At 32.0% G+C, this 22595-nt stretch overlaps 1 protein-coding gene across 1 annotated transcript in view; it reads right to left on the bottom strand.

Moving 5' to 3' along the window:
• Positions 1-22595, bottom strand: part of LOC123710947 (protein O-mannosyl-transferase TMTC1-like) — a 105880-nt gene that overhangs the window by 30606 nt on the left and 52679 nt on the right. Inside the window, exon 3 of the mRNA XM_045663287.1 lies at positions 12340-12517. Within this exon, the coding sequence (XP_045519243.1) occupies positions 12340-12517 (178 nt within the window). The remainder of the gene's footprint in view (positions 1-12339; positions 12518-22595) is intronic.

The raw sequence follows: 22595 nt of genomic DNA, 5'->3' as shown, positions 1-22595 counted from the left end.
ATGAAGAAATAATTTTAAGAATAAACCAACTATCTGCACAAATTTTCAGCTATCTGTAACCTCCTATAGTCTCATTTATACTTTAACAAACAAAACACGCGGTATTCTAAGCGAATTAAATCAACAAAGGCCAATGGGACATCTTAAATTACATTAGCTTGAGGTACAAAGAGGCAATTAGGCAACTTGTAAACTTGAAAGAAAACCTCGCCACGGCCGCATTGTTAGCTAAAACGTTTTATCCTGATCCCACACAAATTGTTTATCTTTCGCGTATTAAACTTCCCAAAATTAATTCTGATATCATCCAGGTAAACAATTATGGAGGAATTAAGTTTGTATTTTCAAGGAATTGTATGTAATCTATACTTAATTTATATACAAAGCTTAAAGAGTTTTTGATACTGGCACGGCAACGGCCATTTATTAAATATAGCGTATGTTTATCAGGGATATTGTAGCATTCTAATGGTAAAAGATATTTGAAATATTTATAAGTTTTGCGAACCTGAATACAAATAATTCCTTACCTCTGTATAATATTAGTGATACAGTGTAAACTCCATGTAACGTCCCTCGATTTAACGACAATACCCCCTAAAGCGTCGAAATCTATTGGGTTTGGTTGGTTAAGCTTGTCTACCATACAATGATACACTCTACATAGCGTTACATCCGGTATCAATAACGACAACAATTGAGTAACAAAGTGCTTTTTAAGTTGCTAAAATTAGTAAAATCGTTATTTTATCGCTTTATTATCGAAGCCCGTAATAAACTCGACTGTCGGCATCATGCATACGAACATTCTTAGAAATTCATTCTTTTGTGTACAAATCGGTATTGCTTGCACGTGTAAACTGTTGTTGACCATGACTAGTAAGTAGGAGTCATGGATTATCTATATGTTTTTCTTCTCTTGATTTAACAACAATACTCTATAACGCCATAAAATGCACAGTCACTTCAGTGTCATTATATAAAGTTTACACTGTATATAAAATACAGCTCTATGTTAGGAACCCTAAGAATTATTATTAATTGTCACACCGGACTCACTAATACATTATAATATGTTATGTCTCTTCACTACACACGTGTACACCTCAAAAGTGTACGGTGTAAAACTGTATCCCGTGGTTATTGTCATACAACAATAACTTTATAGAAGTAAACCCAAATATTCGGTATATTTATGATTATGACATATTTTCAATAAACCTCCATTTCTTTTTTACGAAGTCGACGACATCCGGGTAATACTTTGTTAACGCGGACAAATTCTCAGTGTACAATTTATATCTTATTTATAATTGAATTTACCATTCATAAAATGCGTTTATTAATTTGAGTTCTATTATATTTAAATAAGCATATTATATGAAAATTCATTGAACAAGTATAATTCGCGTTTCGCTGTCTGTTTGATGTGAGCCACTTTGATATGAGTGAATGAGGTGCTTCAAACGTCCTCAGCGGGTCGGTATTTTTCCGCATTTTCCATTTAAGGTATTATTTTTCATAGCATTACCTTTGATACCACAATAAAGGTAGTACCATTATATCCTTATCAATACTTGAACTTTTTTTGGGAATACAATTAATGTTACAATAATTTACATAAACGATAACATCGTGTGATCGGGAGTTTGTGTTATTAGCCAGGACTAAACATTTTAAAGAATTTAAGTTTTCCTAATAAATGATATTGATAGTAATTGCTATCATAATATTGGTTTTATTCGCTATATTAACCAATAAAGCGCGCCAAACTGTTCACTCTAATTTGGGAAAAATACACAGAGTTTGTTTTGTTAATTCATTCCCACTGACTTTCGTTAAACAGGAAATATACATTTGATAAGGAAGAAATAAAAATATTAATCATTTACCTGCATGTGTACGATATAAATTTCTTCATATAATCTTTTAAAAATACTTGTTGCGGTACTAGTGAACAGTGGCTATTCATACAATGCGGTTTCACAATGTGACCTCAGAGCATATTCCCGGGCCGTATCGCTCGCTAAAAGCACTATAAATAAATATTTCAACTCGTAGCTTTGGATGGGCTTCCTTCCGTGTCTATTAATGTGTAATGCCCGCCATTTTGTGTTGCTACTGCTTTTAGGATATTTTATTTAGTTTCTATCTTTTGTACGTAGATTTGTCTTTCGCTCGCTGTCCATGATTCATTTATAATTTGATATTATTTAAACAATCTATCGTTTTAACTTAAGAATTCTGAACTGACTGGATATGTACTGTTTACGATGGAAAATTAAAAAATATTGCTATGGATTTCTTACACTATAGTGCTAACATCTCAAAGTATTTTTGTTCGATTTTAAACGTATACACAAGGTTTTGTACTTATAGCCATGGCTGAAAGATTTAATAGAAAATTAAATTATCGGATTTGTATAATACTGCATACTGTTAAAATATATTTCAGGGTTGTCATATAAGTTTAGTAAACATATTAAACAAAATATATTTAATAAGAAATCTGCATTTCTAAATTACTTAAGAACAAGTAATTACTCGCTTGTATATACCAAGTTATCTCAACAAATTGAGGAAAAAGGTGAGGCAATTCTCACATTAGTTCTCACTAGTTACATGAATTGTCTATCAATCACCTATACATACGAGCTTCTAGTTACACTACACAGGTATAGTCACGGTTAAGATGAAAGCTATAAATCTCGCCGCTTCGTCGCAGATCCTATCAGTTTAATTCACTTGGGCCAATTAACTTGGTGCGACCCTCGTCGTTGTGGGTTCATATTTTGATGTTTGAATTTCGAACAAGCAAAGCAATTCGGATTATACGAGATAATACTTATGTACATAAAAGGAGGTCGTGTGGAAAGCTTAATGGTTATACTTAGCTGGTTCACTGACTATGTACGTATTGTATGCCCGAGATATTGCGTATTTTTCTTTTCAAATTTAACCTTTAATTTACAAAAACAGCTATTTAGTTGAACGTCACGCCATATCATTAAAAATAGTGATAGTTATAGCTTGAAAAAAAAATTTCGCATAGAAAACAGTAATAAACTACGTCTAAAAAAAATTGCTTTACTTATGTATTATAAATATTATCGCGATTACTTTTTTAATATAAAACTTGTTCAAGCCTAGCAAATATGCCAAGCTGAACATTTGCAATTTAAACAACAAAATATGTACTATAAAAAACTTACAACTTTGTAAATAAAACATTTTTCTCTCAACATAATTTGCCTCTCGTCTCAACAGATCCTTAAAAAGTTGAACATCTCCACTATGAGGACATAATATCTGCAAAAACGCTGCAATCCACCGCGAAAATGCCCTGGAAATTCCTCGAGGGTCCTGAAGGGTAAGGACAGTTAGCATTAATCCAGCAGTTAACAAACTGGTCGTTAAGAACGCTGAGTTATGGGGACAGGTACCCGTGTTAACGAGTGTTCAACCCCCCGATAAATAACCGCTGATACCGCGTAATGTCGCCACTGTTAATGGTCCCGCAATATTGAATGTTAAACTATACAGATCATATAACATAAGTCTTACAATACATGTTTACAATTTACTCTTTGAATGGATATATAGCGATCGAGGCCTACATGGAAGACATGGAATGGATTAGTTTTTTTATGGGACTGGATTTACGATTTTTATGGGACTGGTTACTAAAACTAAACTGTTTACAGCCCATGAATTTGTGAAAGCCATTGTTTGCAACACAGACTTGAAAATGCGTTGCCGGCCTTTAAATATCGTTCGTATTCCTATATATAGATATATGTACTGTGATGTGTCCTGATAATCTATATTGTAAATGATATTAGTGTATATATATGTATATATTTATTTATTTTATTATATTCACTACTTTTTATTTTTTGCTATTATATAATCTATGAACTATCATTTTTATGTTATTTTCTTCTGTATTTTTTGGTATTCGTCAGATTAGTATATATGTGTTAAATAACTGTTTAGGTGTTTGTTTATATTGGTTAAAAACTCAACAACATGTGGGTATCTTATTATGTAATAGCTATTATATTATTATCTTTTTACTCACATTTATTTTATTATGAATACGGATTGAACGGACAACTAAATAACTTTGTTTGTAAAACCTTAAAAGAACGAATCCAAACAGCTAATCTTTGGATTAAGTGTTGGCGTAACGACGAATTGCTTTGTTATAATTATACTATGACCTTCATAATCTTACCCTTTACCCTAAGGTCCTTTAACCTTGATAGTAAAGTAGATTTTATTTATATTATAATAAATAATATTTCGATCATATAAAAACTTTAACAATACAAAATTACCATGTAAATACGTCCCTAGCTATTAAACACACACACGACGGAATCTTAATAAATAAAACAAGGTCGGGTTTGTTTGAAGACTAATAACTTAAGAAAGGCTGGATCGACTTCCATGGCATTTTTTACTATTTGTATTTGTCTCCGTCCGGAATTATATAATAACGAAAACAGATTAAAGGAAAGAAATCTAATACAAAATGTTCATGGGTTAACTCAAATACGGTTAACTCTACCCTCAAATCAAATAACGTATTTAAATAAAGGTTTCGAATCGACAAGATATATCCACAATATTCGGTAATGGCGTATTAAATGATCTTCATTTTTTAAATCGCCAGTCAGTAATGAAAAAGGATATTGGTTGTCAAATATTTATGCGTGCATTTACTCTGTGTAAACCAAGGAAAATATATTAAGCCAATTATAAATACAAAAAATAAAGGCACATTGTAACGTTGATAATAATCCGCTGGTACTAGTGAACTTAATATTTATGTTGTATTACTTTTAGAAAATCATAAATTAAGTTCTGCTAATCTGTGACATGAAATCCATTGACGGTGGTACGAAGTTCGCTGTTGTATAAATTTAAGAAAATGGACTGAACATTTTCGAAATTTGAAATCCGTATTTTCTGAAACATTAATTTATAACGATAACCCAAACAAGCGCTGATTGGTTAAGCACGTTTAAGACTTTCTATCGACCAATCCGAATATAGAAAAGTTTGCGTGGCTAATAATGACTGGCGCCATTGATGAATAAGTAATATCTCATTTTCCTTATCAAATACGCTGAAATAAGGTTACGTTATCTTTTGTTCGAGTTTAATTAACGTCCCGCAAATTATTTCGTATAACAGGATTTTAATTAATGATTAATATTTTAATGTAGGAAACCGTACCCTGTACATGAATTACAATCATACATTTAATATTAAAAAACTATTCATTTGGTTTTCATTTTCAGTTGAGTGAATAATAACAAATATAATTAATGTATATACTGTATAAACACGTTTAAGTGATATTCATGTTTATTTCCACCCTTGAATTGAAATCTTGAGGGTGAGTGGAACAAGATTTTCATTTCTGTCTATGAATTGAACCCTCAATGTATAGAAATGCACTGTAAGTAATAATTTCAAGTTGCAATTCATAGAAAAAATATAAAAGTATCACGAATTCTAACGAACCTTAGTTATTTTCATAAATTGGGCATTAATTATCATTATTTATATGTAAGACCAATTCAGTAAGACAATTCATTCATCATACCTTAACATTTAGGAACATTCAGGTTTTGCATCTGAAGAGATTTTTCAAATACCAGCTATGTAGCAAAAGATATTGGCAATATGTTAACAGTAGCAATTGGTAGTAATTTAATACTTATATGTATGACTAATGAGTCTTACTAAATCTAGTCAAACGGTTGAAACGGTTCATGTGATATGTACATAATTATTTAGAATAAAATAAATAATTTGTCTTTATCTAAAGATATATTACAAATACCAGCTTCGTAGCAATAGATATCGGCAATATGTTAACAGTAGCAATTGGGAGTAATTTAATACTTACATGTATGACTAATGAGTCTTACGAAATCTAGTCAAACGGTTGAAACGGTTCATGTGATATGTACATAATTATTTAGAATAAAATAAATAATTTGTCTTTATCTAAAGAGATATTACAAATACCAGCTTCGTAGCAATAGATATCGGCAATATGTTAACAGTAGCAATTGGGAGTAATTTAATACTTACATGTATGACTAATGAGTCTTACGAAATCTAGTCAAACGGTTGAAACGGTTCATGTGATATGTACATAATTATTTAGAATAAAATAAATAATTTGTCTTTATCTAAAGAGATATTACAAATACCAGCTTCGTAGCAATAGGTGTCGGCAATATGTTAATAGTAGCAATTGGTAGTAATTTAATACTTATATGTATGACTAATGAGTCTTACTAAATCTAGTCAGACGGATGAAACGGTTTATGTGATATGAACATAATTATTTAGAATAAAATAAATAATTTGTCTTTATCTAAAGAGATATTACAAATACCAGCTTCGTAGCAATAGGTGTCGGCAATATGTTAATAGTAGCAATTGGTAGTAATTTAATACTTATATGTATGACTAATGAGTCTTACTAAATCTAGTTAGACGGATGAAACGGTTCATGTGATATGTACATAATTATTTAGAATAAAATAAATTAATTGTCTTTATCTAATGAGATATTACAAATACCAGCTTCGTGGCTATATATGTCGGCACCATTCTTGTGAAGATTTCATTTGAACATTGACCAACTGCTGACACGGATCATGTGGTGGTTCTAAATTTAAACAGCTGAAGGCGCACCTATGTAAATATATAGGATACTCCAACAGAAGAATAATATGATGTATGTATGAAGAGGTGTATGTAGTGTTTATAATATTGTTTTAAGCAATAAATCAGATTTGAATAGTGCTCTGTCTTATTTATTTCTCGCTTCCTCTCAAAGTGGCGATGACTACTTCGAGCCCTTAATTGAGGTGGTGAGCCAGCCTGATAGCTTTGTGATAATCCCCTTGAACCTTTGATCCTACTCATAGGGCTCCGTCTTTTAGGTCCTCCTTAGGTCTCTTGGTGTAGTCATCCCGTACTTATTTATACATTCCCTATTTGTTAGGGTTAGGGTACGTCTGTAGGGCTTGGGGGCTGTTAGCTTCTTACATCTCACCCTCACACATATTTAGTTATATAGTGCAGCTTGCTCATACATACATTACATATACAATACAGATACTCCTGACATTAAATACATATAAATTTAAGCACACATTCCACAGTCCACTGGCCGGCAAGCTGTACAATGTTAATAGCGGCAATTGTGAGTAATTCAATAATAATTATTTATATGTATGACCACTAATCAATCTCACTAAATCTAGTAAGACGGATGAAATGGTTAATGCGGTATAAACATAATTATTTACATGAAAGGAAATTAATTGTCTTTATCTAAAGATATACTACAAATACTAGCTTCGTGACAATATATGACGGCAACATGTTATATTAAGATAAAATACAAAATATTATGATGTGTATAAATATTTAAATTGTCGAATTACAACAATTTTATCCATTTACTTTACCACGAAAAGTAATAGATTAGATTATGATTGGGACAAAGACGGCTTACAATATGAAAATTGCATCCAATACTTGTAAGGTTTAAAACTGACTGATAATAATTCAATTACAACAAAAGCTATTATCTCTGTCTAAACATATATGTAATAAATATCAATGTTTATAGATGGTTATATATAGCCCACTAGAGAGCAGTGTTGGCCTAGTGGCTTCAGCGTGCGACTCTCATTCCTGAGGTTCGATCCCCGGCGACAAAATCCGCACATGGAAAGTAAGCCCAATGAATTTTCTTTCCATGTGCGGATTTAACATTAGCTCGAATGTTGAAGCAAAACATAGTGAGGAAACCGGCTTGCCTTTGACCCAAAAATGTATGTCGACGTCTTGTGTGAGGTACAGAAGGCCTACTTCCCTATTAGATTAACAAGTGATCATGAAACAGATAAAGAAATCTGCGGCCCAGACCTAAAAAGGCTGTAGCGCCATTGATTTATTTTTATATATAACCTACAATTAATGAATACATATTCTGTATATATTCTTGAATTATATATTTATATTATTGTTAGGTACGAATATGAAACCGAAAGAAACAAATCATCACATTCATTTTTAGGGGTTAGAATACATAGCCTGAAGAATGGAACTGAAAGCCAAATTAGTAATTTAAACTTAGAATATCTTTTAAATTATTTTAACATAAGTGAGCAAGACGTTCTATTTCTTCGTAAAATCTGTAGCCCGGGATTTTAACGCGACGACGTGAATCGTTCTTAAATATTTTAAATGTTCCTGCAAAAGTTTCCGGAATCTCGGAGGGAATTATTAAACAGTTCCGAGTTCCACACACGGGGTAATTACGAAAAACATTTGGATCTGAGCGTTATAAAATTGATGAGGGGCTCGAGTTTCCTCGCTATTTGCGTGGATACGTTTCAATTTGAGACGTCGTACTTACATATAATAATAATAAATAAAGCCCGTTTATGTCCAATATTTACAATGTTGAATATACAGTTTAGATTTGTGATGTAATTTTTTTTTCTTATTACTCGATATCCTACGTTTCTTCAGTACCATTGATCGGAACCCTTTCACGGTTAAAGGCTTCCTCCAGGCGATACCTACATTATATTTATAGCATTTACTTAATAGTGAAATGCTAAATAACAAATAAACTAACTGATTATTATATCGGACAAATAAGACATAAACGACAAGTATCAAACATAGAAATGCTGATGTACTTGTACTAAAAGTTATCCATTAAATAGGGTCATCCTGAAAGCTATGTTTATCGCTTGTAGTATGAGGTTTACCAGTAGAAAAAAATACCTTTTTTATATCTTATTATTTTTTATTAAGTAGCAAATTTGGTTAATTTTTAATTTATACTTTTATTGTGATGATTATTTTTTTCTAATTTATCTCTGAATAGACGCAAAAATGTGTCCGCCCCAATTAGTCTTCAAATAAAATTTCAAGCATGCATAAAATAATTTAATAGCGACAAAAAAATTTCCTAACAACAACGTAATCTTAAAGACTTTAATATACCCTATATGAAACTCTTGACGTAAGTATTTAACGACTTTTGTACATTAAAACATATAAAATAATATTAGTATTTATAGCTATTTACAACGTAAGGACGACAAACAATTTAGCCCAAGTCAACAGGCTTTCAGCCATTAACGACAGTGTTCATACAAAGTTCTAACGTCTTGGAATATTCCAGAGTAATGCCAGGAATATTAGTGGTACAATTATTATCAGTACATTTTAATCAAGATTCACCCGAGACCCAATTAAGATGCCATCTGCGACGCGGCTTATTGGCTAAATATTTGAAACGCTTGCTCATAATAATTGCATAGCTCTGTGTTTATTATAAATTAACGTATTGTTAATTAATTTAACTGTATTGTGAATTTTTATAATAATAATCCTTTGACGCTACTATTTGTATTTTTGCTTAGTGTTTCATAATAAATTAATTATGAGCATGATCTTTGAGAATGAAGTAACTAAAATAAAAAGTATACATACATTTATTACATACATCATAGCTAATGCGAGAATATTCTTAATAATACAGAGAAGTGGATTCAGCATGCGACTCATCCTTGAGGTTCGATCCCGTGGAGTAATGGACTTTCGTTTAATGTGGGTTTTACTCACTTGGAAAACATCGTGAGGAAACCTAAATGCCATAGACCCAAAAAGTAACGGTATGTTTTTGGAATAAAAGACTAACAATTAGAAAAACAAATGATCACGACAGAAACTTGAAGCCCAGACCTAAAAGATTCTGTTTAATATTAATAATATTTATACAAATAATAGTGCCAACTTACAAAAGCAAATACACGACATAACAAGTCCAGTTAAAAATGTTTAACTTTTAACAACACAAAACTAAAAATTGAGCTATTTTCCGACACGTCTGGCTGACATTTTTCTCTTTAAGGACTTCCTTGACCACCTCGTTACGACTAACAGCTGTCTGCTGCAGTTCGGAATAATAAACAGACAAATACAAAGAAACTTCAACTGGTTGTTTGGTAAAGGAAGATTTACTATTGAGTGTTTTGAAGAAATTTCTAGAATTTTCACAAAGTTTTCATGTCTGAATTACCGCCGTTACATGGCTTCTTAATGCGTAATGTATTGTATTACTTTTTTTTCAAACTTTAAATAAAATATATTTTATGTTTTAGATTACTACATTATTATATTATATTATTATGTATTTGATTTTTCTATAGGTGTTTTATAACACAATCTAGAAGCTTTTCCTTAAATAATTAAAAAAAAAGTGCGTGCGTGACGTGAAACTTCTTTGGCGAACTAATTTTTAAGTCTCATTCATATTAATACAAATCTAAAACGTTGGTTTCCGAGACTTAGCGGGAGGGATAAAGGAAGGTATGTTAGGTATTTAATTGTCATTAAAATATTAAGTGTCGAAAATGTATACAAATTATAAATTTATTTCTTTCATATTTACATTATTCGATGCCATTTCTATTGGTATTGTTATGATAAGTAAAATATGCAATACAAGTTAGTGTTTTAACATTATCTAAATATCTTGTAAAAATAGCATCTATTGTCGTTCTACTCTTGCTTCATGGCTATTTCATGCTACGTTCGCCCTTTCTCCCTCTTCCTTTTCTTCGACAAAAACGCTGTACATCTTCGTGACGCTAATATTATTATTATAGCGGATTGCATTCGTAAAATTACCCTCATGTGCCTAAAGAAGTTTCAATTCTATATATAACATTATAGTACTAATAAATATAGTTACAATTGTTAACGAAAGTATTTATCAATTAAACTTAATCAATTACCTATATAATATAACCATAACATACGATTGACGACCATAACCATTTTTTTGTCAGTTGAACTATTTCTCGAATTTTGAGACCTATATAGAAAATTAAATAATTTAAAACAGAATCTTCTTTTCTCTTCTATACACTTGTATTTTATGTGCAATCGTTTTAATTTGTACGGTAAGGAATTAGGGAACGCTATATCATAACTTAAGACGATACTTTAGAAGTCTCACCAGACTACTAAGTATCTGTGCCGTTGAGTGGAGTGGAAGTGATTTACCAACTAGGCTCCAAAAGATATACCACTCCTTATATGGAATTTGTATTCCTTTTTACAAGAAACTCCCTTGCGAAGTTGAAGAATTATCACTAATTAAATTCAAAGCTCTATTTAAACGTAAATTAATATATAGCTATTAGCTTTTTATGAATTTGAAGAATATTTAAATGATCCTAATTCGGGATCGATTTGCTCCAGTTCAAACAATTTGTATGAATCAAAACTTAGCGATTAAAAAGAGTGGCGGAGAGTTTCTTGCCAGTTCTTCTTGCCCCCTTGACTTGCGAATTGATAGTAAATGTAAAGTTAGAATTAATTTAACTTCTTTTCTGACGGTATAAAGTGTACTTGTTAACTATATTAATAAAATTAGTTTGAGTTTGATTTGTATTGTAACAAGAAATGTCATTAAATGATTTAGGTGTTAAATTAAAAACATTGATAAATAATTTTCATTACTTGATAAACATCACAGTTCCGTGAGCACTCGAAAGGCATTACATTCCAACAAAATGCGGGAAATAAAATAATTCACCGTAAAAATACCTTCCTTCCAACGAATACATTTGCATTAGCGTGGCGGCATGTCATATCCATCGCAATTTAGATGAGAGAAAAATGCGAAACACTCGTAAACCTCCCCTCGCAGTCTCCCTTTAGTTTCAAACTAGGCATATTTACAGAAAATTTTATATTTAATTCTAGAATTTACTTGATGGAAGTTTTTGTTTTCTTCAGTGTTTTTTCTTAAATATTTTGTCCTCATTCGCACTACATACTTTCGGAAGCACCGATACATTCAATTTTTTTTTGTATGTAGCTCAGAAGGCTAAGCAGATGCTTCACTAATGGAAGGGAGTATTTAATTATACAGTTAATACAAACGTTGCAGTATTCACTTGCTTTATACAACTCATACTTTTATCATCCTCTGTAATTACATTGGCCTCTACCTCTTTGACAATAAGTATTGGACGCCCTTGTGGTGAAAAATAATGTTGTGATAAAAATAAGTTAGCTAAAACGTATATTGTAAATCACTGAATTCACAACCGTCAATTTTTTTCATTAAAAATTACTTTAAAGTACATATCTAATTGGATATTTAATTGGCATTAGGCACAATAGCGATAAATTAAACCGATTTAATATATAATTTTAAATGAAAAGATGTTAGTATAAAATTTGTATGTATATCGTAAAGCTTACTGCTTCAGTGTGGATAGGATGGACCGCAAATAGCAAGGCTGCCAGTGCTGCAAAAGGCCGTTGGAGACGCGCTATCAGTACGCCAGTTCTAGCTACCAGCGCACAGCAAGCAGCGTGTAGAATGACGTTGAACAGGTGCCACCACCATGCAGATACGCCGCATAGCGCATAGTTCACTCTGAAAAAAGATATCAATAATAACACACGGCAACATAGACATAAATGTTTTATTGGAAATTTTCTAACCTCTGACTTATTTTTTCTTATACTTTTATATAAAATATTTAAAAGTGTTCGAGAGACATAAATTTGTTAACAAGTTATTAATTTGTCAAAAAAAGACATAGTTAAAATATTATTTTGACACGAAACATAACGGTCAGGATTAATCGAAATTACGATGACGTAACGTAAATAATGTCTTGGCTTGTCTTATCCTAATACTGTTTTGAAGTTTAATTTCGTCGGGAACGGTTTTTAATCGAAATACACATCCTATTTTGCCTGAAATTGACGCTATAAATTATTTTTCAAAACTAATTCCAATTTTTACGCTTTTAAACTTAAAAGTCACTACTACTAAACGTTATACTTATACTTAAATTTATATGGGCTATGAATATATATATAGACTTAAATTTATCATGGGATGATCTTTGATCACTTTCACATTATAATATATCAAGTTTGGTTATCATGTTAAGGGATAGCTTTAGAGCAAATTGGGATGCCATTGAAGACACGCAACTGCATCGTAAATCAACTCTTTTTAGTATACATATAATATCAAATTTGCTCTAAGCATAGAGTTCCATCTACTTTTGAATTAAGACATTATCTGGAATACATATTTGAATCTGGAAATATATTTGACGCGGTTTAAATATATTAAGTATTTAAAACTTTAGCACTACACACCATTATTAATCACTATTTAAATTTAACAAATCGGTGAATGTTAATTAAAATTTACCGCACAAATGACATTTCTTGGTGCGACGCCATCTTGCATAGACTAGCGTTTTGGCGGGATTTTTAAATTGTGAATGTTTTTTTGAAGCCTAAACAGAATAAATAGGAATATAGGTTCCACTGTCACTAATAAATCTTAAACGCTATTAAAATCTGGTCAAACAGAAATATTCATATAAGTGATTACTATGATTTTCATTTTTGTCAGGAGAAACGTAACGCATATATTCAATTATCTCTTTTCACCACAGAGTTAACAAATTTCCACAGAATGAATATGTGAAAATAAATGGCTATTTTTTATGAATCAGTATAATAACGTAAATTGTACAAGAAATATCTCTTCATTTTTTTATTATTACTATTGAAGTAGACTTTTCTCCATATATATTAGGAAAATATTTTTAATGTGTAAATTGTAGTTTCTGACACACAGTAAAAATATTAACAACGGTCATCACGAATATTTAAAACTTATAAGAACTTAATTTAGTTTCACTTAAATACAATGTTTTCGAGCTCCTTAGGGCACTTATCGTAGCTGTATTTTTCCGTTGAAACGTCACATGCTATAAATAAGAGCGCGATAAACAGTTAGACACTTGAGGTATTCCCGTCCTACATACGAACGCTTAAGGCGTCTAAATGTGCCATTGTCTCATGTAATAGTTCTGTGCGGTTGCAACGAAATGAGAATTTTTGAGACGGAATTCGTAGCGGCGTAATTGTCCTAAATCTCGCGCAAAATGTTTGCGAGCTCCTTTTGAAGAATACCCACCCACACTCGACCTATATTTACTTGTAATTACTTCGAAAGCATTTATGAATAAATTTTTGATGCGTTTTGTGACTTTTGTCATAGTTTTGGGTATTTAAATCCCTCGTGAATTTTCCATTTGCATTTTTATAAGTACTCTATGTATAAGAATAATTATATACGAAGTTTATGTGTATAGACTTGATTTTTAATATTTTTGTTTTGTTATCTGTAAAACTATTCTAGAATATCATAATTATACATTTTGATCGACTATTATGTGTTATTTAATTTTAGTTATATTGTTAGTTAATATTGTAATGACATAAACACATAACATTACAATACTTCAAAGTGGAAATTATTTATTCATCGTAATACAATATGTAATCCGGGTGTTTAAGACAGACATTTAGACGCACGGCCGCAGGCGAGACATGCCTCGACTCTGACAGTAAGGTTGCAGAATAAAAGATGATATAAGCGTTTGAGAATTTCAGATGGAGAAATTTGGTTATCAAAATGCTTTACAAACGATTCGTTACTGTTTTAGTAACGAATCGTTTGTAAAGTACTTGTACTTATTAATTTTGTCACAGATTTAATAAGTAGATAAATTTATAAATAAATACTACCTTTGCCTAAACTTTTAAGCGATTAGTGTTCTCGTAATTAGATAAGTTTTCTGATTTTAATTGTTGATGTTACATGAACGTATGCAATATTATTCATATCTGAAATGTCGTAGAATATAAACATGAATCTGTCCTGCATTTACTACTAACTATATCGCATTTTTATGAATATTTTTAGTATTAAGACAATACATACAGGATTGTTCTACACAATATATTTGAAGATTTCATTTTATTTATCGTATTAATAACTGTCCTTTTGAATACGATTATACGATTCGAAATCTAATCATTACGCGTACCTCATACGAAGCTATGAAATATAGGTTTTTCACCGCAATATATCAAAGTCAAAGTGCCTTCACAAGACACTTTACAGCAAGATAACGCGTACGGGTGAGATAAGCTCGAGTTAATCAAAACCGCATTGGAGGCATCTCATCTGCTTATAAATTCCTTGCGAGACAGGTTAATACATCAAGATGTGCGCTTGATTGAGCAACTGCTAACCGCGGTGTTAGCGGTTAGATATTCCTATTACTCACATTTCTTTATGTTTGGTACTGTAAGGATAGTGTATGTATTTTTGTGAATCTAAATATATAAAAATGAATCCATATTTCCCTTGGTCACGGCATCACGCGTGAACGGCTGAAACGAATTCGCTAATTCCTTTTTGTTGCCTTTTTTATTGTCAGGAGAAGGTTCTTATAGTAACCAATAAGAAAATTGCCGGGAAAAGTTAGAAAATTTAAGAATACTTATCTTTATATATAAAAATGAATCCCTATTTTCCTTGGCATCACGCGTGAACGGCTGGATCAATTTCGCTTATTCTTTATTTGTGTTGTGCGGAAAATTAGAAAATTTCAGAATACTTAACCACCATATTAAGTAATCTCGACTTTTGTTACGATAGCAATTTCTTTACAGTGCATAGCACTTTTACAATTCAAACTTCTTTCGTGTGACCTTATGGCGTTTGACGTAACATTTACAGAATGCATGCTGGAAATATACTCAAAGTGGATGTAAAAAAAATGAATATCGTTTAAAACAAATGCTTCTATCGGAGTTAATGTATTGATAAAATACATACGCGCCAGAAAAACAAACAAAGAATGTTGTATATCGTAACGCATTTTTAGTTAATTATGCCAATTCAAAATCAATATTCATAGTCAAAACAGGTCGACATCTGTCGGGTCCGCTAATAAATAAATTAATATTTTTTTGTGTTTTTGACATTTATAATGTTCGTGATTGTCTTAAATACCGGTTTATTTCTAAACTGTTGGATTATGTTCTTTGTTGTTTTATCAGGAATTCTATACTTGTTATAAATAAAAGAAGTTATGTATCATCTAAGTGTCAAGTATCCGTACTTATTCATAATAGGGTCTGGTGCTGAGAGGTCAGAGTGCGCCGAGAATTCGTGATTAACATATATCTTATAAAGGTGATACGTGGAAGGGAAACCAATCCGGTATTGCTCCAGTGCCTAAGCCTCAGGTTCGTACCCTCAGCTATTACTAACCTTTTGAAAAGGCGCATCACACAATGCATTGAAATAATGAATAAGCTTCATAGATTGACAAATGATTTTAATAGTCCGTTAATCTGAAAAAGTCTTTGCTTTATGTCAGTTCCTCTAGTGGTAGTAATAGTTATTATGTGAATTGTTATTTCTATACGTATGTATTATAAATGTTTAGTTGCCGCATTGGGGTGGCCCGTAATGATAGCTTATGTTGTATTTTCTTTGGTTAACATAGCTTTTACCAATTGAAAGAAAACATTTTTTTAACCGGATTTAAGCTATTTGTATTCTTATAAACATATAATTATTTTACATAATTGTAAAATTAACTTTTTTCCCCGTGACCACGCACGCAGTAAAGCACGCGAAACGTCGAAAAAAAAATTAAATTTAAAATTATGTAAAATAATTATAAGTTTATAATAATACAAATAGCTTTGTTGTAGCTTTGTAAATGTTATTAATATAGAAAAAATAACCTATTGAAGGTGAATGACACGTATTATTGATATACGGCAGTTATCACACCGGTGTAGAAGTGTTGGTATAGACAACAGCCATATATTATAGTGACACAGATTACCCATAAACTACTAGATTTTTTTTTGATGTGAAACATCTATAGCCGCACGTAAAACTGATTACTGGCGTGGCGACGCGTCGCCACACCGTACACACTACTGCATATAGACTGTATATATATACCATCGTATATATTGTTACAATAATAATTATTATTATTACAATTACGATTAACAAACAAATTTATTGTTAAACATTCATTATTGATACTTATAATTTACAATTTTAGTAATATATTGAAATAACTAGCTAAGATTCTTGAGTTTACTAATATATTGAAGCCAATTAAAATTTACTAATGTTATGTCCAATACTTTTGTAACATCGACCAATTGTCACAGTAATACCGTCCTCAGAGGCAACATCGAATATAACTATTACCGAAGTCACTGATTAAACGAATTAAGTAGTCACGATTTGAAATAAATTCGTAAATTTTTGTATTTAATGAAAATAAATGTTTATTCAATAAATAGTCATCGATATCTGGAAAAAAATCTTAATATTTTATTTTATCATTATGACATATTTAGTTCCTATCACAATATGACTTTTACAAAATAATGTCGATGTTTCACATCTGCCAGGCGTCCCAAGACGGCTCACATTTTTTTTTCATAAAAACCATCTTTCAATTCATTGAGGTTCATGTATTAGTACAGTTATTAATAAGACGATAACGATTTACAGTGTTCTATGAATGGAGGAAAGCCTAAAGTAAGTCTTGTACAATCCAATACTTGTAAGGAACACGGATTACACCTTATCTAGGAATATAATAAAATGCAAGTAACATGAGAAAAACTTTGTGACAAGACTCAATTCTCACGATATTCCTACCACTCCAATACTTGTCATAATTTTTTTTGGACATATAGTCTCGTGCACAGCGTACTAGAATACGGTATGTATGTATGGTATCCGCAGTGCAGAGCCGTCTCCAGTGGCGTCTCAAAAAAAAAAAGAAAAAAAAAATGCCAACATGCAAAACCTGGCTAGAGCACTTTTGCTGAAAAGAGGAGGGGGGGGGGTATAGCAGTAAATCTGCTTACATAATAATTGAATGGCCCAGAAGTTGTTGTCATTAGTCGTAGATAATTTAAATTTCGTGTACCCTCAGGCATCATCATTCCATTTGTCCCTCGTTTCCGAAGAACGCGTTTTGGTCAGAGGTCACCGATGTTCAGATTGAGCATTCTGATAAACGAGCTGGGTCTGGATATCCCCTCACACATTTAAATCGATTTTCATTTAGTTATTTTGTACTTTCAATTGTTTTTTTTTAATTTAGTAATTGTTTATTTTATTGGTTCTTTTACTAAACAGCGTGTCGAGCGTTGGCAATCTCTTAATAAATCTTCGTAGTACAAAAAAATCTGGAGTTTATTATAAAACGTATTTCTATTAAGCATTACACTAAATTACTTTCAATCGGTTAAGAAATAAATAAATTTCAAGTAGATTTCCGAGAATCGATACTCTGAGTAAATTTAAATGAGTAAAAGGGAATAATCTGAAAATAATATTCGTTCAACAGAAAAATTGTGAAGTTGAAGGCGAGTTAAGGGTTCTTAGGGACTAGTTTTTATTCTAAAATGATAAAGACGAGATGAGAATTCTATGTTAACCTGTTGATTTTCAAGAAATTTTGCCATTTTAATGTTACCTACCTAACATGCGCTTTTGTTTTTAATATTAATAAGGTGTAATTTATATCAATGACCTTTAAAAGGTTTTCTTAATATTTGTTTTTCATTGTCTTTCTAGATTTTTATTTGTTTCTCTTTGCAATGGTAATTAATGAATATAAACTATGTTGGGGGCAACTTCAAGTCCGTACAAAGACTAAAATTATAATTTAATCTTATACAGACATTAATATTATGAAAATTAGTAGCAAACGTAAACATAAAAAAATTATAAAAAAACATATTTTGTAAGCAACTGCAGTTGTTGGAATTATTGTGGACAAGAAGACACTATAGTATGATTATTGTGTAAACGATGCATTAGATTCAAGTGATTCATCCGTCATGGCCTGTTATCTGACATGACCGGAGTTTCGTCATCGGAATATTGCGATCCACAGGCTTACTAGACAAAATCAGTAAAAATATCCGATTTAAATATTCAGCTTAGGTACATACAACATCATTCCAGCTACAAGAAAACTGAGTTTTGACCTCAGAAGTCGTCACTTAAATTATTTTCAGTTCACACAGCTGAAGTTGAGAACGGCAAGCCGTGGTAAGCAATTACTGCCTTCTGTGAGAAAGTTTTAAAGGTGTACGAGGCGGAGATGGTCTGCGATCAATGCGTAGAAACCGACGGGAGAGACCCCGGGGAGGAAGGCGTGTCTACGAACATCTGGCCTAGAAAAAAAAACAATTGAACAAGCTTATGCAACTTGCAAGACGTTAAGGCCTCGCTGTTACCCAGCTCAGTCTATAGCAAGGAGGCGTCACCGTGGCGTAAAACGCCACGAGGGTAGACTCTCAAATAATTCTTCGCACATGCAAGCGCCATGAAGGATATGCGTAACATCATTTCCTCAAACATATACGTCCAAGTGTTGTTGACGCCAACTTCAATTTTTCTTATAAAACTTACCAATAATTAGGAACAGTTATTATTACATATATAATAATAAGACTGAGATAAAAATTCTCTGGCGGTAACATGGCAATAATAATATCGAAATACCGTTTGTGAACACACTCTTGACGTAAGAAATATTTCTCATAAAGAGAGCAATGAAATAAATTCCAGCTGGAATATATTACAGTAGCAAATTTTCATAGCCAACAAAACAAAGGTGAATGAAATTGAAGGAATAAAGTTAATAAAATTTTATTATACGCAGGGAATACTCAATTCGTGAGACGGCGCGTCAGGTCCGAAATATCTGTGTTGTTATTTTAAGTTTATATCAACGTTACATTGCTTTGGTGGGATAATTTATTATTTAGCTGCCGCTACAATTAATATAAAAACAGTAATCTTCTTCCGAGTTACAAGAAATACACATGCGGATGAATAAAAGGCCGAAAATAAGTCAAATTCAAAATCATTTATTAATTTAGGTAACACAGGTATGCTTCTAATTTTACAATTATTGCCAGTTCTCAAATAAAGGGTGTAGAACGGAAAAGGCAATAAACTCTCCTCCACTTAAATCGTCCAGTCTTTTGTTTTAAAAAATATATGTAAGGAGCTGTAACCTCTACACCATGTTCCACATGACATCTTTAAGTAATTAAATTATGATTGATTGATTAATAATTAAATTAATTAAATTAAATTTAATTTTAAAAAAGAAAGATTTGTAACTATCAACAGTAGGCATGGTGACATTGGAGCACGCACATACATCCTCGTGGGAACAACACGCAAATACCTACATAGCCGACATAACTAACATCACCACATACTCGAATTCAAGTCCGACTAGTCACCACTAGTAGCACCCGTTCACGAGTATGAGGCATGACCAGCCTCTGGCCTTTTGCCATATTTGAGGGAGAGAGACAACCCGGCGCATGGACGCCAACACCACACTCAAAACAAAAAGCGCTTCAACCATCTCGGTCTGGCAGTAAGTCGATTGTTACTGCTTTGTATAGAACGCATGATTTCGGATGAGAGTAGCTAGCAAAAAACCGTCTAAAACTATTTACTCTTTGGGTTAATTAGCTTTGATAGAGTAAAGGGACAAATTTAAATCTAAATTTAATAATTAATCGATAGTAAAATTATTCACGAGCGAAACCCAGTCCATAGAATTACTTCCCCTGATAAGAATGAATCTTAGTCACAAAATCACTACTAACAACAAGTTTTTCTGTATTCTTTTCACTTGGACTTAAAATCTAGGCAATTTAATAGGTTAATTGAAATATGTTTGGAAATTCACCACACACCCACATTTTGAAGTGATTATTACAGTGATTAAGTCAGTTTCCTATGATTTAGTAACATTTGTTAGCGGTAGTTGATGTAGTTCTTAGGGTAGGAAATTAAACACTTCAATGATGACTTAATTCACTATAATTTACTTCACTGATTTTACGTGAACTGTATAACTTCAAACTTGTACAAAGAAAAGGCCCGTGCGCATGTGTCACAACCTCTTTTATAATCACAATTCCCTCCTCCTACTCGACCATCCCACTTCGGGAAGATGGTCGAGTCAATTCGTAACAACTCGTAAACAACTGAACGAGTCAAATGAATAACTATTGCACATGCGCACTTGTAGCAAGATTCTTAAGAATGTTTCATAAAAATGTTTAGAATTTAATTAAATAAATATTAGAAGCTAACATATTGTTATAAGTTCTCAACGTATTTTTTTTAAATATATGTCAGAGATTACGTAATAAACGAACACGATGCCATTCGTTTTATTAGAATGGCAACATCAAGTAATGCCATTCAATGACCGGCTGGAGACGGGTGAGTCCAATAAAATTTAGGTCGTGATCGCTGGCATCACGGATGTTCAGGTACGGACAGATTTACTTAAAAATACTCCAACAAGTTTTGAGTCACTTGATAGGCATTTTAATACGTACCCAGACAAGAGTCGTGGTGAATATTATTTTATATACACATGTGTCTTCATTTCGACATCATGGAACATTACGATCTAGCCTAACTTAAGACTTATAATTAATTTAAGTAATCTAATTTACTAAAAAGGATTGTTATCATAAGTGTCCAATAACACTACTTATAGTCTCTATTAAAAGGAAGACACTCTGTTCCTGTGTTCAATATTTTGTCATTCACTGTTTAGCACTTAATATTAAAGTACATTAATACTAATTCACTATTTCAAATGGTTTTGTCCTTTTCAATCTTCTCACTAGATAGGCATTTTAATACGTACTCAGACAAGACTTGGTGAATATGAAGCTTCTAAGCGCCCTAAACAAAGAGTTAACTACAGGTCGTCGTTACTATTTTTGTAATAAGGACATTTAAAATGTCACTGTTTATTGTTACGTAATAAAAATAAAAATGAGGGTACCCGCCCTAGCATGACTGTTGATAAATCTAGTAAACAGAGTTGCGCGATGTTCTTATTGCCGTAGTAACACTAATTTTGCAATTATTAATCGCGTTGAATCTGCGACATATATGTAATATATATTTAAAAAAAACAAAAGGAGACGCTTATAAACAGCAGAAAATACAGAGGAATAGAAATGCCTGTAGGAAGCCTTCACCCTACAATGAAGGGTTCATGCGAGGAAAGCATAATATTAGGTCGTTACATATGAAATTGGCGTTTTGTAGTACTGGTCACTTTGTCCTCAAATATCTCAGCTTTGGTAAGCAATTCCAAATTTTTACAGCTATTTACTCGTGCATTTGTTTTTCGAATACCATGATTCATTTCATTTTCCCGTTTAATTTGTTTTAAGAAGAAGTGAAGGCGGTTGTGGAAGCTGATTGAAAAACTTTTTTTGAGTAAGCTATAGGCTGCGGTGATAGTAGTAAAAGTATATTAATCTATTTGAAGCAAATTGGGGAGGCGAAAAGCTTGAAAAATGGGTACCTCACGAATTGAGTGAAGCGAATCGACAAAACGCGCGTCGACTGCTGCGTTGCATTATTCAACCGGCACAATAATCGGAAGCGCACATCGCAATGCCTGTACCCAGCCGAACCTGCCAAGTGCTCCAAGATATATTGACTCCGAAAAAGTTACTTGTGAGTGTAGACTAGTGCCGGAGACGTTCACTATAACTTTCTTAAATCTGGC

The sequence above is a fragment of the Pieris brassicae genome, chromosome 6 (assembly GCF_905147105.1).
Source record: "Pieris brassicae chromosome 6, ilPieBrab1.1, whole genome shotgun sequence".
NCBI lineage: Eukaryota > Metazoa > Arthropoda > Insecta > Lepidoptera > Pieridae > Pieris > Pieris brassicae.
Note: the sequence above shows the minus strand (reverse complement) of the source record. Positions and strands in the feature narration are given on the sequence as shown.